This window comes from Hemicordylus capensis, chromosome 4 (assembly GCF_027244095.1).
Source record: "Hemicordylus capensis ecotype Gifberg chromosome 4, rHemCap1.1.pri, whole genome shotgun sequence".
Lineage (NCBI taxonomy): Eukaryota > Metazoa > Chordata > Lepidosauria > Squamata > Cordylidae > Hemicordylus > Hemicordylus capensis.
Window position 1 is genome coordinate 172,054,947 of NC_069660.1, and position 13,627 is coordinate 172,068,573.

A 13,627-nucleotide genomic window follows, 5' to 3' on the forward strand; every position below is an offset into this window, starting at 1 on the left:
ATAGGCCAATTTAAGTATGACAAAGCAGTGGCAGCACCAGGAAATAAATTGAGCGTGGGGAAGGGGGTGACACAGGAGCAAAGTGGGTGGATGAGCTGTGTCCCACATACTAGATCTCTGAAACAGAAGCAGCGGAAGGGAGCAACTTGACTAGAGGGAGTGATTGCCCCATCCCTGGAGCCCCCTTGTGAAGAAGTGAGTTTTAAGATTTAGAGGTGTGTGAAGCATTAGGTCTGGTGGACATAGCTGCTCTGCTTTGTTGTGGCCACTTGTGTGGATGTCTGCCTGTGGCAGCTCCTTGCAGACCTTGCTTGCAGGGGAAAGGGTCACATCTTGCTTGCCACAATCAGATTTTGGAATTAAGCACCACTGAGAAGTATCAATGAAAAGTCCATTCAAGCTGCAGTCAAATTGTTTGTACACAACCATCCTAGTGGCAGTGAGTGGCCACCTTCTTTCTTTCTGTTTCGATGGCTACTGCTTGTGACAAAGGCATCGGGTTACTCACTTGATGGAATTTCGCATTGCCATCTATCAGTCCTCACCCAAGGGAGTCTGCAGTGGTGTGCAAAATTCCAGAGCAAGAGGTAACGGCCTGGATCCATCTTCATATCGGCTTACTGGTGACTAAAGGAAGAGTTCTAGTCTGCTCTCCAGAAGGAAGCCAGGCACAAACCTGATTCGTGCTCTCTCCGCCAGGCTCTTAGGCTCTCGACACTGCAGCCCCGCCGCGGTCGGTAGCAGCTTCTCCGCCAGTTCCGTGCACCCGCAATTCCAGGGGAGGCAGGTTCAAAGCCTGAGACTGATCCAAGAGAAAACATAACTGCTTTTATGGGCTGCCCCTGCTTTAGGCAGATGCACCAAGATGGAGCGAATCCCTTCTAAGAGGCACAGATCTGCCTCTTTAGAGAATTAACCAGCCAGAGTTGCTAACTGCAGCGAGCCTTCACGGGCATGGCTCCAAGCTGTTATTGGTGCGTATGGTGACTCCGAGAACCCGCAATCGCGTGAGGCTCTTTGGTCAAGTCCCTCATGCAACCAATCCAAGCAGCAAAAGAGGCCACCGGTCCGGTCCGATGCCGGCAGCGCCTAAGGAAGAGAAAAAGGGACTGCGAGGAACTGGGAGAGACCACTGCAGCAGCCTAAGCGGGAGAGGCCTTTTTACAACACTACAAGAAAAAGCTAGGCAATGGCTAGGATACCAAAGACCCCAGAAACGGCCTGTGCGTGAGGGGAAGGAGGAAGCCAAATGGGCCTCACTCACACCCCTAGCGCTGAGAAGTCTCGTGTTCAAAAGGACGAGCGCAGCCATCTCTACGTACGTAGTCGTAGTTACGCCGCCTGACTCAGGGCGCCTGCGCGGCGGAAGAGGGAGGAACCTTTCTTCCGCAGAGATTCTGCGCTGACGTAAGGGAACGACGTAGAGTAGACTTATGAAAAGTCTTGGGGAGCGGAGGAGGGGGTTGGTGAAGGGTTCAGATGTAAAATGAAACCAGAGCAGCAGTGTGTCTACCCAGAAACCAAAAGGTAGCAGCAGACAGCAGTTCATGCGCTTTCTAGCCAGGTCTTATTTCTCATTAAAAGGTACGAGCAGTAGTTCACATTCACTCCACTTCCACTTCCAATGCAACTACAGCCCATTATCCCGGTACTTACAGGTTATAATATGGCTTGGAGAGAGACAATAGCCCTGAAATGTATTCCGTTAGTGTTGCATGTTGAGGGCGAGGTTGATTTTGATTGCCAATCAAAAAAAAAAAAAAAAAAAACAAGGTTCACATCTGTGTCCATGAACTGCACCAAAAACTCATGATCCAGGCCTTTGTGGCACCATCGTGTCGCAAAAGCTAAGAAAAAAATGATCCTCAACATTTTTACATGAAAACAAACCCAAGGCACAAATTCTTCTTATTCTTACAGACTATGCTCTGACATTCACTGTGCAATCATAGGTCACATCAGTGCTGATTGTATTATAAAGGACCCCTTCATTTCATGATGCACAGATCTTCATGGTATGTACATGCAAACTACTGAAATCCTCTATCTGCTCACAGGTCACATCCATGCTCATGAACTGTGGCATAAAACTTAGAGCTCCACCATCCTTTTTCTTCTACTCCTCAGTGGAACATTGTTTTAAAATCACTGCCCTAAGTCTTGCTCTCACCATCACACAACCATTTTCCTTCAGAAAATAATGCTGCACAAAACAATTGTCTGCTGCCAACAAGAGATGGATGTGGACATGAAGTTATATTAGACATGTAGTTGGACAAGTGGTGACTGGCAACAAATGCCAATGTTTACCCAGCTCCTAACAGTCCTCCTGTGCAGCCTGAGAGAGGAGCCTTGTAGTCCTCCTTGCAGAGAATACCATTAAAAAGGTATCACAGAATGGCAGTGCCATTTGTACTGAGTCTGTTTTAGAAGCAAAAGAGGGAACATGAGCATAGAAGCTGGGATCTTTTATGTATAGTTCCAGACTTGCTGCTACACAGTACATATCTGTTTTGCAATCATAGCCTTCTGCAATGGGAGTTCCTCAAAAGGCTTGTGAAATAGGCAGTCCATTGGCTGCATTGAATTATTTTCGAAATATAATTCTGATGACTAACTAAAAACATATAGGGAAGAGAAAACCACAGCTAGAAAAGTCGTGGCAAGTAATCTTTTCCTGTCTCTTGCTCCTGAAAAGAAGGGGAGTGAAAATAGAGTAAGTTATACAGTTAGTAACGTAGAGTGTTGGTACTGTAAAACAAGTGGCATTTTTTCCCACTCAGAACATCTTGGAAGCAGAAGGAATCAAACCATCTCTGTACTGATCTTAAAATCCAGAGCAATTGGTGGGTAAGTCCATTAATGTGAATCCCCCTTTGTTTTGTTGTTCAAATGCAATTTATTTCCGGGCCATGCACTAGAGGACCATTCCAGCAGTAAATGCCAGAAACTTTTGGCTTGTAAACATCCTTCAGTCAGTGGGATTCTCACAGGCCTTGCTGGTAAAGGAAACATTACCAGTTACATTATTTTCCAGTTCTTTGTTATGCTTCCAACATTGGAAATAATTCTTTAAACTATAGCTTTAGGAGAGAACTATGACATATGGAATACCACTAATGGCGGTTAAGAACCACTTTCTTTCTAGGGCTGCACAATCTGCAAATATAAATCAACAGCTGTTGAGTTATTACCACCAACAGTAGTGACATTTGTATACTGTTTATGTTAAGAAAAGACTTAGCAGAATGTTTCCTTGAGGGAAAAGGCTGGGTCAGCTCAGCTCACGTCTTGAGAAAAACACCAGGGATATGTTGAGACCTTATCCTGTTCCTCCTTCCATCTGTGGCCTTTGCCCATGAACGATAAAACCCACAACAATGCCCTTGTTTAGGACATCGTTTTTATTGAGCTCGGTCTGTGTCTGGGCTGCTGTACCACTTTGGACTACAACTGGGGAATTGACTCTTCCTACACACACACACACACACACACACACACACACACACATCCTTGTACATAGAAAACAATCAGGAAAAAATTCTAGCCTAGCTTTCTCTCTGGCATGCTAACTTCCTGTGTGGAGGGATTTTTATGTATTTTTTGTCAATGGAGGAGCATTCAGTCATGTGAGCAGTCTGAAGTGGTGCAGTCCAGACACAAATATACTACCTCAATGAAAACTAAGCATACATGAAGTGCAGTAACAGCTTGTTCCACAGTACTGCATGGCAGCTATGTATTCCACACAGTTCATAATGGAGATGAGACAAGTAGCAATCTGTGATGGAATCACAGTTGCTGAGAGTGGGGTGGGGTGGGGGTTGGCTCCTGTTCCTTCATATTCTCCTATTCACACATTCAAACGCTTCCTCTCTTTTGCACCTACACTCCCACATAGCATCTATACTCTCACAATACTCTTGCATCCATCCATCCACTCCATTCATCCTGCACCTTCTGTCCTCCCACTGTCCCTTGGGATTCTCCTCTCTTTCTGTATCTTCTCTACCTTCACTTTAGCTGTCTCCTTCCCCTCTTCCCTCCAGTCCTTTTCAACTATAACCCAGCTCTGTGGCCAATTTACTGAAGTGCCCACAAAATTGTGGGGATATGCATGAAAATGTGTTCTAGAGGTGGGTGAGTCCTTTGATAAGCAAGCAGAGTTTCATTTTGTTTGCCCTCAAACCTTGGAGAATGGGCTCCTGATTCCCCATGGTCTGCACTCAGTTGTGGTTCTTGCTCATTCCTGAATACCCACATCCGTTACTAGCTCTTTACTTTCAGGTCTTTTAAGCGTGACAATCTTTGCTTCTTCCTTTGGTGTGATGATGTGTGTTGTTTGCTGGATGTCCAAGTATGTCTGAGGTGAGAGCAGGGACTAGACAGTAATGGCCGACCAGAGGCGTAACTATAGGGGGGCAGGGGGGGCACATGCCCCGGGCGCCATCTTTTCTGGTCACGTGGGGGGCGCCGCCATGACCAATTTTTTAAAATTTCTTTGTTAATACAAATTTTTCCTGCTCAGTGCAGCAGCGCTGCAGCAGTCAAGGAAGCACGTCGGTGCCCCCTTCCCCACGAGCGGTCCCTTCCACGCCGCCTGCGCCCCCCCCCCATTACTTTGCTGGCACCTGGCGGCCAGTCAGTGGCCTGGCTTAGCGGCGGCGGCGGGCGCTTGTGAGGAAAAACCTAAGTATAATGTAGTATGTTGGGGGGCGCGGTGGGGGGGCGCCATTTCAGTGCTTGCCCCGGGTGCCGTTTTCCCTAGTTACACCTCTGTGGCCGACAAAAGGCAATGAAGCCTCCCAAAGCAATCCTACTAGTTCTTAAGGGGAAGACGTGTTTGGAAGGCTTTCTGACATGTGCAACCTTTCTGTTCAGGAGGAAAAGGCAGACAATCACACAGAGACGTGAGACATGAGTTGGTACATATTTCTCCCGTTAGCTTCCCATGTGAATCCTTCATGCCCTGCAGGATATGGGTAGTCACTAACACTTTAGAAAATCATGCCATGGCTTTCCTCTTTTTCAGACTTTGCATCATGTGCAGAACCCAGGCCTTTGTGTTCCTCTTTCTTCTGGGACTGAATCTCCCCAAAGCAAAAGGCAACTGTGACTTTCTGGAGTCCCAAAAGCGCTGTGTCTGTTCACTTTTAGAGCAGTCAGCAGTGCAAAACTACCTGCAGTGCCTCCCAGCCACCACATATGAGCTTCGAGGAGGAAACTTGGAACGGTTTGCAGGTTTTTTTAAAATCAAGCCAAGCCCAGAAATGATTGACATTCTGGAGGCCTTGCAAGTAAGCAAGCTGGTCTTTACAGACCTCTTGGTGCCAGAGATTCTCTTGCCAGCTGCCATGGAATTTGTTTTCTACACTCCTAGCATCTCAGAACTTGAATTTGTAAACTGCACTTTCCTTCAAACTACCAACTGGGAACACGCAAGTGGGCTGAACCTAAAGGTTTCCTCTTTGCGGCTCCACAGGGTGACTGCTGCTGCCCTGGATGACAGACTTGACATGTCCATCCTGAGAAGATGGCTGAAGAATGTGGAGAATCTGACAGTTACAGAGTCGCAAGTCACATCCATCCCTTGCAAAATTGGCAAGGTGTTCACAACACTGTACTTTCTGGATGTTTCAGGAAACCATTTTCAGGACCAGAGCATAAGCACATCTTTCTGCCAAGGGGCTTTCCCACAACTCCAGGTATTAAAACTCCGCCACAACAACCTGACTTCTTATGATACTGTGTGCAAGGCTCTTGGTCAGCAAAACAAGCTCACTCACTTAGATTTAAGTCAGAATAATTTCCCACAGCGTCTTTCTTCCTCTTCATGCATGTGGCCACAGACACTTCGTGTTTTTAACTTGTCAAACACAGGGTTAGAACACATAGATCCAGCATTGCCACCCAACATTGAGATATTAGATCTGAGTGCCAATAAGGTTTGTACCCTTGACCTCTCACTGCTCAGCCTGAAAGAGCTCTATTTGTCCAACAACAGACTTCAAGCGGTTCCCCCAGTCAATAGATTCCCTAATTTGGAGGTCCTCAGTTTAGATCAAAACCAGATCTCACATCTGTCAAGCAAGGAACTGCTAAATCTGAAACATCTGCAGAGCTTAAAAGCTGGACACAATCTCTATCATTGTTCTTGTTCCCATATCAGGGAAATCCAGGACTTGATAGCCAAACAGTTTCTGCTGCCTGGTTGGCCTCAGGACTACACATGCAAATCCCCTCCTGATTACCAAGACTTCTTGGTAAAAGATGTGCCTCTTTCATCACTACAGTGCAACAAAGCTTTGATCAGACACGGCTCAATGATCATCTTGCTGATATCTTGCCTTCAACTGGTTCTTTACATGTTTCCAGTGTAACCATTTGCAAATATTCCCTTCACTCAGTTCTGAAGTGTTGGTAATGGTTGAGTTATTTATCATTTATTGTGGTGTGCATCAGAAAACTGGGATTTGGAGTGGAGGTGGTATTGAACAATGTTGAGAAAATGGGTAGAATTTGTGAAGAAGGGAATGCTTAGGATACTCCATGTTGAGGTAACAACTATAGCTACATCTAAAAATTGTTTTATTCAAAAAGTTAGAATTGCTAAGTAGATGTCATCTAATACAGAGCTTTCCAGCATAATATATATTTTAAATCCTATGCTAAAGGTACCTGATGTTGCTGTAGAAAGACAGTGAGAAGAAGAGGGTAAAGTGCACCTTTGATTTTGTTTACAGTTATTTTTTCTTTTACTTTTTAAAAAAGGCAGCATGTAACTCTAGTTTCCTGGGAGAAAAACATAGTTCCTCCAGGATGGCTTTCTGCACTTAGAAAAAAGTTTTTTCAGCACTCCAGCCACAAATCATGGGCTAAACTCAGTTTCCCCCACTAGCACTATCCAGTGCTGCTAGTTTTGGAGTGGACACAATTGTCCTGATCACTTATTGAATAGTGCCTGTGGGTGCTACCAGACAGAAAAAAGCTCTGTTTGAAAACAGACATTCTTTTTGCTAGTTTATGTAGGTTCTAGATAATATACTTCCTCATTGCGCAATTTCACAGCACCATCTGCTGGTAATTTGCAGCCAATCTGAGAATCAACTATTTGCAGATTTAAAGTACTTTTACAGTAATCTGAAGAGTCAATTCTCCTTATGGATTGGCAACAAATGGCCAGCAGATATATATCTTATTAATTGGCCTTTCAATGTATTCCCTGTGTTAATTGTTCTTTTTTTTCTCATTGAGATTCAGGGAAGTCTATATAGGGTTTAGCATTGAAATAACCTACTCAAAATCTAAGATTTTTTATGATATACCTGAATGTTTTAATGACTTAAGGAATTGTCACATATCTTCATGGAAGAAACGATAAATTATGTGATTAATTTAGGGTTTCATTTATAGGTTTTAACTTTGAGTATAATTAAATATTATACCTCATTAATTGGCTTTTCATTTAGGGAGTTCTATATAAGGTTTAATACTGACAATAACCTAATCAGGAATTAGGATGTTGTATGATAAACCCGATAGTTTTAATGACTTAAGGAATTGCCACATATTTTTGTCTTTTGTTTCTTCTTGTTTCTTTCTTTCCTTTTTATGGAAGAAATGAGAATATATTAAGAATGGGGAAATTAGGGAAGAGTGGACCTCTAGAATTAACATTTAGAAGTAAGTGGCTGCAATATTGATAATATTTTTAAATTTAAGGAATAAGATTATTGGCTATATTCTGTTATATGACATTACTAGTATGTTTAAGCCCGTTATAATAACGGGCGCTAGCTTTTACCCTCCCTTTATTTATTTTTCCTTTTTTTGGTTTAATCTTTCTGTCTGTTTCTTTATCTCTCTGTCTCTTACTCTCTTTACTGTTTTCCTGTATCCCCCCCCCTTTTTTGTGTTTTGCTATTTCTTCTCCCTTGCGTTGTTCTAACATATTCATGAATTTTTATTTTTATTTTTGGTTTAAGTAATTTTGTGTATTTCTCCCCCCTCTGCCCTCATAGTATTTATTTATACACCACTGTGAGTGGAAAAGGAACTGTGAGTGGAAAGGAACTCTCTCTGCTTGTGAGGGCTCCCCTGTCGGCTGGTGTGCTGTCTCCCCTCAGGGAGTTGTGACTGCAGCCTGATATCATGGTTCTCGTTAGTAAATTTTGACAATGTGGTGACAGTCATCATCAACGTGCTGTGCTCTGTTAAGCTTGCTAAATAAAAGATCAAAGTTTGCTCCACTGTGAGTGGAGAAGCACTTTCTCTGGTTCTGAGGGCTGGTGTGCTGACTCCCTTCAGGGAGTTTAGACTCCTGGCAGTATTTGGTTGTAAATCACTAATAGAAAGCCACTCCTGGATGTTATGAGCTAATTTTGGCAATGAAGAGCCAGAAATAAGCGTCCTGTTTTGCTCTCGGAATAATCTCCTCTAACGGTGAAGTGGAGACCGTTAGAGAACTCGGCTGCTGCGTGCGGCCATTATTTCTGCAGGCTGTTTTCCCGCCCTTAGTTGGAAGGGGTGGGGGGGAATTTCGCAATATGTGATTGGTTGGCCGGGGAAAGGGGCTTACTGTGTTTACTTACTTGCTTGTGCAACTGTGTGTTATGGCAGCCCGCCCTCCCAAGTCCTCCTTTCCACCACCCCCTGACACGGACGGCCATTTTCTTTTAAATATTATCAAGAATGACTAAAAGGGCTAAAATGCCCCATTAAAATGCCCCCGCGGCTGCCGCCGCCAACCAGCCACCCCCCCTCCAAGCAAAAACCCACACTCCCACGTTTTAGGGCCAAAACGGCCCATGAGCATTCCCCCGGGGCTCCCGCTGCCGAACTACCGCCAGCCCTCCCAGCTGCCCAGACCTCTCCTCCCCGGGAGCACGTCCTAAGATCGCTTGCATGACCAATGTAGAGAAGGAGAGAGGAGCGCTCGTGCAGAGCTCCTCACTCCTTAAAGCCTCTTCCTGCACTGCCGCTTTGGCCGAAAAGGACGCAATAGGCGTCCTTTTCAGCCAAAGCGGCAGTGCAGGAAGAGGCTTTAAGGAGGGAGCTGCTCTGCACGCAAGCTCCTCTCTCCTTCTCTACGTTGGTCATGCAAGCGATTTTAGGACGTGCTCCCGGGGAGGAGAGTTGTGTTGGTAAGCAGGTTTTGGCAGCTGGGAGGGCAGGCGGGCGGTTGGCGGCGATAGCCACGTGGGCATTCGGGGGCATTTTCAAGGGCCGTTTTGGTCCTTAAACGTGGGGGTGGGGGTTTAAAGCTTGGAGAGGGGGGCGGACGGTTGGCGGCGACAGCCGCGGGGGCATTTTAATGGGGCATTTTAGGCCTTTTAGTCGTCCTTCGCAATATTTAAAAGAAGATGGCCGGCCGTGTCTGGGCGGCCGTGTCTTTTTGGGCCGTTCTGAGCATGCGCTCCGCGCATGCTCAGAACAGCCCAAAAAGACACGGGCAGCACGGCCGCACGCCCAAGCATTTTATGGTATAGGATAGTTTTAAAAAGATTACATATAAAGATATTCTATTTGGAAAGTTCAGTGTTTGATTTTTTGGTATTCAAGTCCTGCTTTGAGCATTTTTGAACAATTAATTGAAGTTAGCTTTAGCTAGCTAACTTCTGAAGTGGGACACCCTGTACCAGGGCTCCTTAAAGTTACAAGCCTAAAATTGCCACTTTAAGGAGCCCTGGTACAGGGTGTCCCACTTCAGAGGCGGGAGGTGGAATGGATGGCTGACTCCCCCTGTGCCAATTCAAGGAAGACACACAATCGTTTCAAACAAAGGGGGAAGAGAGCTGGTCTTGTGGTAGCAAGCATGACTTGTCCCCTTAAGCTAAGCAGGATCCGCCCTGGTTGCATACGAAAGGGAGACTAGAAGTGTGAGTGCTGCAAGATATTCCCCGTAGGGGATGAAGCCGCTCTGGGAAGAGGATCTAGGCTCCAAGTCCCTTCCTTGGCATCTCCAAGATAGGGCTGAGAGAGATTCCTGCCTGCAACCTTGGAGAAGCCGCTGCCAGTCTGTGTAGACAATACTGAGCGAGATAGACCTATGGTCTAACTCAATATATGGCAGCTTCCTATGTTCCTATGTTCTAATTAAAAACTAGTTTCAATTTTTCAGAAATATATATCTTTATCATTCCCATTTCTTTTTTCAGTATTTTTCTTTATTTTTATTTCCCTCTATGGGCTTTTATTGGTTTTTATGAAAACTTTATAATAGTAACTATTGAATAAACCACTTGTGATGCAAACAATTAAAAGGAAATTGAAAAGGATTACATGTATGTAAGGGGAGAGATCTTAGTGTCATAGCTTGAGAACCTACTCTCCCAGTGGTGGGTTATAGAGACCAGTTCTGGCTGAAGTTAGCTAACCTCTTCATGAAGGAATATCTTTCTATTTATCTCTCCTTGTTGTTGTTGTTGTTGTTAAATGAAGAGGAGGACTACTGAAGGTTTAACTGATTTCTGTCATTTACTATTTATTATGACATTTTGTATACCTGTATGGGATGAGATGGGGATTTTGATTATAGAATATTGGTAGATATGTGGTTTTGTGTTTACAATACATACACCTTTTCTGTTATGGCAGAACTAGTGTTTTTTCACTTTCATTTTCTTCTCCATTGATTATTCTTGTTCTGAATCATTTGATTAAATCCAGGGGGAGTGTTCTGTGTGAGGCTTAAGTTTCATTTTTTCTCTCATGATTAGATTTAGTTTTTTAAATCTACGCTCTTTTTCTTGCAGATTATCTTTACTCATTTTTACAGATTATCTTTACTCATTTAAGTATACTTAAATACTATTACTGTGTTTTTCCCCCTTATTTTCTTTGCTGTGGATAAGTCATTGCTCTTATTCATGTATGACTATGTCGATCTCAGAGATGTAACCTGTTCTATTTCTATTAATAAAAGCAAACATTATTCTAAAAAAAACAACAAATGGCCAGCAGATGGTGATGTGAAACTGTGCAGTAAGGAAGTATGTCATTTGGACCCAGCATACACAAGCAAAAACAATTTCTGTTTTCAAACTGAGTATTTCCCCATCTGGAAGCACTCCATGACCCATGCAGTTTTGAGGGGTTTGTATCTACCTGAAAAAAATAAAAAGATGAAAGATTGTACAATCCATATCCACTTTACCAGATAAGCCCAGAGAGCTCTTCTCAGCACTTTCCAGACTAGAGCCTACAATTGGGTCAGGACGTATCTCGGAAGTGTGCTTCCACTCTTCCTGCATCATGACACCGCAATCCCTACGTGGACGGCAGGGTGCCGTTCACATTGCCAATGCCTTGTTTCGAATTTAATCACTGCAATATAGAGCTAGGACATTGTATATCCGGTGTGGAAAAGTTGCTGTTTTTTCAGGTTGTTAGTTGCTGTGAGACTGCTCCCTCTGCTGTTTACATTTCAAATGCGACTTGCCCGAACGGAGGCATTTTGCTACTGACGAGCAGGGCCATATCTAGGGTGGGGCGGGCAGGGCACATGCCCCGGGCGCCACTTGAAGGGGGGTGCCATTTCTTAAAAAAATTTTTTTTTTTTAAGTGGCCGTCAAAAACAAAATGGCCACCACACATGCACAAATGGCCTCTGCAAGGCCCTAGGCCATTTTCAGTGGCCATTTTAAAAAAATAAATATTTTTTTAAATGGCCATTGCACATGCTCAAATGGTCTCTGTGAGGCCCTAGGCCTTGCCAGGCCTCACAGAGGCCATTTGAGCATGCGTTGCAGCCTCCAAAATTGCCACCACACTGAACTTTGCAGGCCCAAACAGGCCCCAAAATCAGCCCGGGATGGGCTAAGGCAGTGAATTACGAGGCCAGCGGGGGGGATGGGGAATGGTGAGTTTGTCTTTGAATCAGTGTGAAATCCTTAGTATTAAGGCCCACTGGGAGTTTCTTGCTCTCTTTCTCACATTTTAACTGTCTTTCTGAAATACTAGAATATATTCCAAGCAGTGACACAGTTTACTCTGCATATCCTTTAATTATTTTCAGAGTATCTGGGAAAAGTCAAATTCTCCATTTATTTGTAAAACTTATGTAATAGTGATGCTACAATGCATAGTAGAGAATTAGACAGGCACTTCTGTTTAGTTTTCCAAGTACATCTCCACATAGTAGTTGGGTATTTCATGAGCCCCAGCATACTGAAATGTATAGTTTTCCAGCATTTTTTGGTCTGGCTATGTGCACTGCTAAATAGTTTTTGAAATATTAAAATATTAACGAGCTTGACTTGTATTTTTGAGCTGATATTATGGTAAAGTTATCTGAAAGATGGGTGTCAGATGTTTGGACAGGGGGCACAATTTCAGTGCTTGCCCTAGGCGCTATTTTCCCTAGATATGCCTCTGCTGACGAGCGTCTAGTCTGGAAAGCACCCTCAAGGCTCATAGATTGTGTTAGAAGGGAGAGTGTCAACTATCCTGAGTAGAAAAGAACTCAGGATTTCCCAGCATGTCCGGTGCTGTTTAGGATGAGTGCAATCTGCTCTGAAGAACTCTCTTTTGCCTTTGACTCATTCAGCAAGTCAGCTTCTCTGTTGACTGCCGGACTTATTTTAAAGACACAGAAACCCCATTGTGGTCAGGAACTGACCTCCTGAATTGTTGGTTCTCAGAAGGTTAGACCTTTTATGTCAGCAGTTGTTCTTCATCCCTGGTTCCCAGTCCCTGCATGTTTGGCCACCACACCAGCGTCTCTCATCTCATGCCTAGTCATGTCTCCTCCATGACTTAATCTGAGACAAGCTCACCAACACTGAGCTCCAGAACATGTTTTCAAGGACAGGTGGGAGAGATATGATGGGATGACTCCCAGGACTGGAGTAGCCCGATTTTGCCTGATCGTGAGAATAGCCCCATTATATTTTGTTGTTAGGATACTAATTGTTTTAATTCATGACCTAAGACTGCTTATGTTCAGCAGCATCATGTTTCTTTTTCTTTATGTTACTTTTAGGACAGATTCACATCCACTTGATTCATCCACTTGATTGCTGCAACCAACACATCTTGTCCAAGGCATACTAGAATTCTGTGAATTCTATTCACACAATGCAGAACACAATAGCAAATTGTATTTATGTATGCTTTTATTTAAAGGGATTTTTAAGCTACAAAAAGGGATTTAAAGGGATTTTTAAGCAGTCAAATTTCCAGGTGATTTACAAAGGGGTAGTTGTGGAATAACAGAGCAATGCAATTACAATTTTAAAATACAAATGTCCAAAAAACAATTAAAACTGCAGTTCAAATTTTAAAAATCAGGGAGAATAACATGTATTTGCCTGGCACAAAAAGAATAATAAGATGCACACCAGGTAAGTCTCCCTGGGAAGGGCATCCCATAGGTGGAATTCAGCTGAGAAGATCCTCTCTCCAGTCACCACCTGCCCTACCTCAGATAATGGGGGCACTTTGCGGAAAGCCTATGAAGTTGATCTCAGGATATGGTCAGGTTGATGTGGAAGAAAAGATATACTGATTGAACCAGTAAACACAACAATACCAGTTACAATCCTATATGTGTTTCCAGAAGTGAAACAAATTTGGCAGAAGAATTCTTTTTTTAAAAGAAAATAAAGTGAATTTGTTTGCAGGAAGT

The 13,627-nt window shown here is 43.8% G+C and overlaps 3 protein-coding genes across 9 annotated transcripts in view; 2 read left to right on the top strand and 1 right to left on the bottom strand.

Annotated features, from left to right (window-relative positions):
- Positions 1–8,508, bottom strand: part of TMCO6 (transmembrane and coiled-coil domains 6) — a 23,011-nt gene extending 14,503 nt beyond the window's left edge. For 2 of the 5 annotated variants that reach the window (XR_008320788.1, XM_053313678.1), the window contains exon 1: positions 677–821. Coding sequence is in view for 4 of the 5 variants with exons in the window: in XM_053313678.1 (XP_053169653.1) it covers positions 677–821 (145 nt within the window). In the remaining variant the exon portion in view is untranslated. Of the gene's footprint in view, positions 1–508; positions 631–676; positions 822–5,786; positions 6,642–6,678 lie in introns of those variants that run through there. The other 3 variants (XM_053313680.1, XM_053313681.1, XM_053313679.1) reach the window with 3 other exon arrangements.
- Positions 1,279–6,755, top strand: CD14 (CD14 molecule). 2 transcript variants are annotated; one of them, XM_053313682.1, is made up of 3 exons: positions 1,279–1,407; positions 2,784–2,846; positions 5,033–6,755. In XM_053313682.1, exon 3 carries the CDS (start codon positions 5,043–5,045, stop codon positions 6,378–6,380), a length of 1,338 nt encoding a protein of 445 aa, XP_053169657.1. In that variant the 5' UTR covers positions 1,279–1,407; positions 2,784–2,846; positions 5,033–5,042; the 3' UTR covers positions 6,381–6,755. The 2 variants fall into 2 exon arrangements, with proteins under 2 accessions (XP_053169657.1, XP_053169658.1); XM_053313683.1 differs by lacking the exon at positions 1,279–1,407 and adding an exon at positions 2,002–2,015 and having other exon boundaries at positions 2,784–2,850.
- A 552-nt stretch (positions 8,509–9,060) lies between the features above and the next one.
- Positions 9,061–13,627, top strand: part of LOC128324882 (uncharacterized) — a 43,607-nt gene continuing 39,040 nt past the window's right edge. For both annotated transcript variants that reach the window (XM_053250015.1, XM_053250014.1), the window contains exon 1: positions 9,061–9,143. In XM_053250015.1, the coding sequence (XP_053105990.1) occupies positions 9,098–9,143 (46 nt within the window). In that variant the 5' untranslated portion in view covers positions 9,061–9,097. The remainder of the gene's footprint in view (positions 9,144–13,627) is intronic.

Coding starts and splice junctions, on each gene's coding strand:
- CD14 (XM_053313682.1), top strand. CDS start 5,043: ATGTGCAGAACCCAGGCCTTTGTGTTCCTCTTTCTTCTGGGACTGAAT.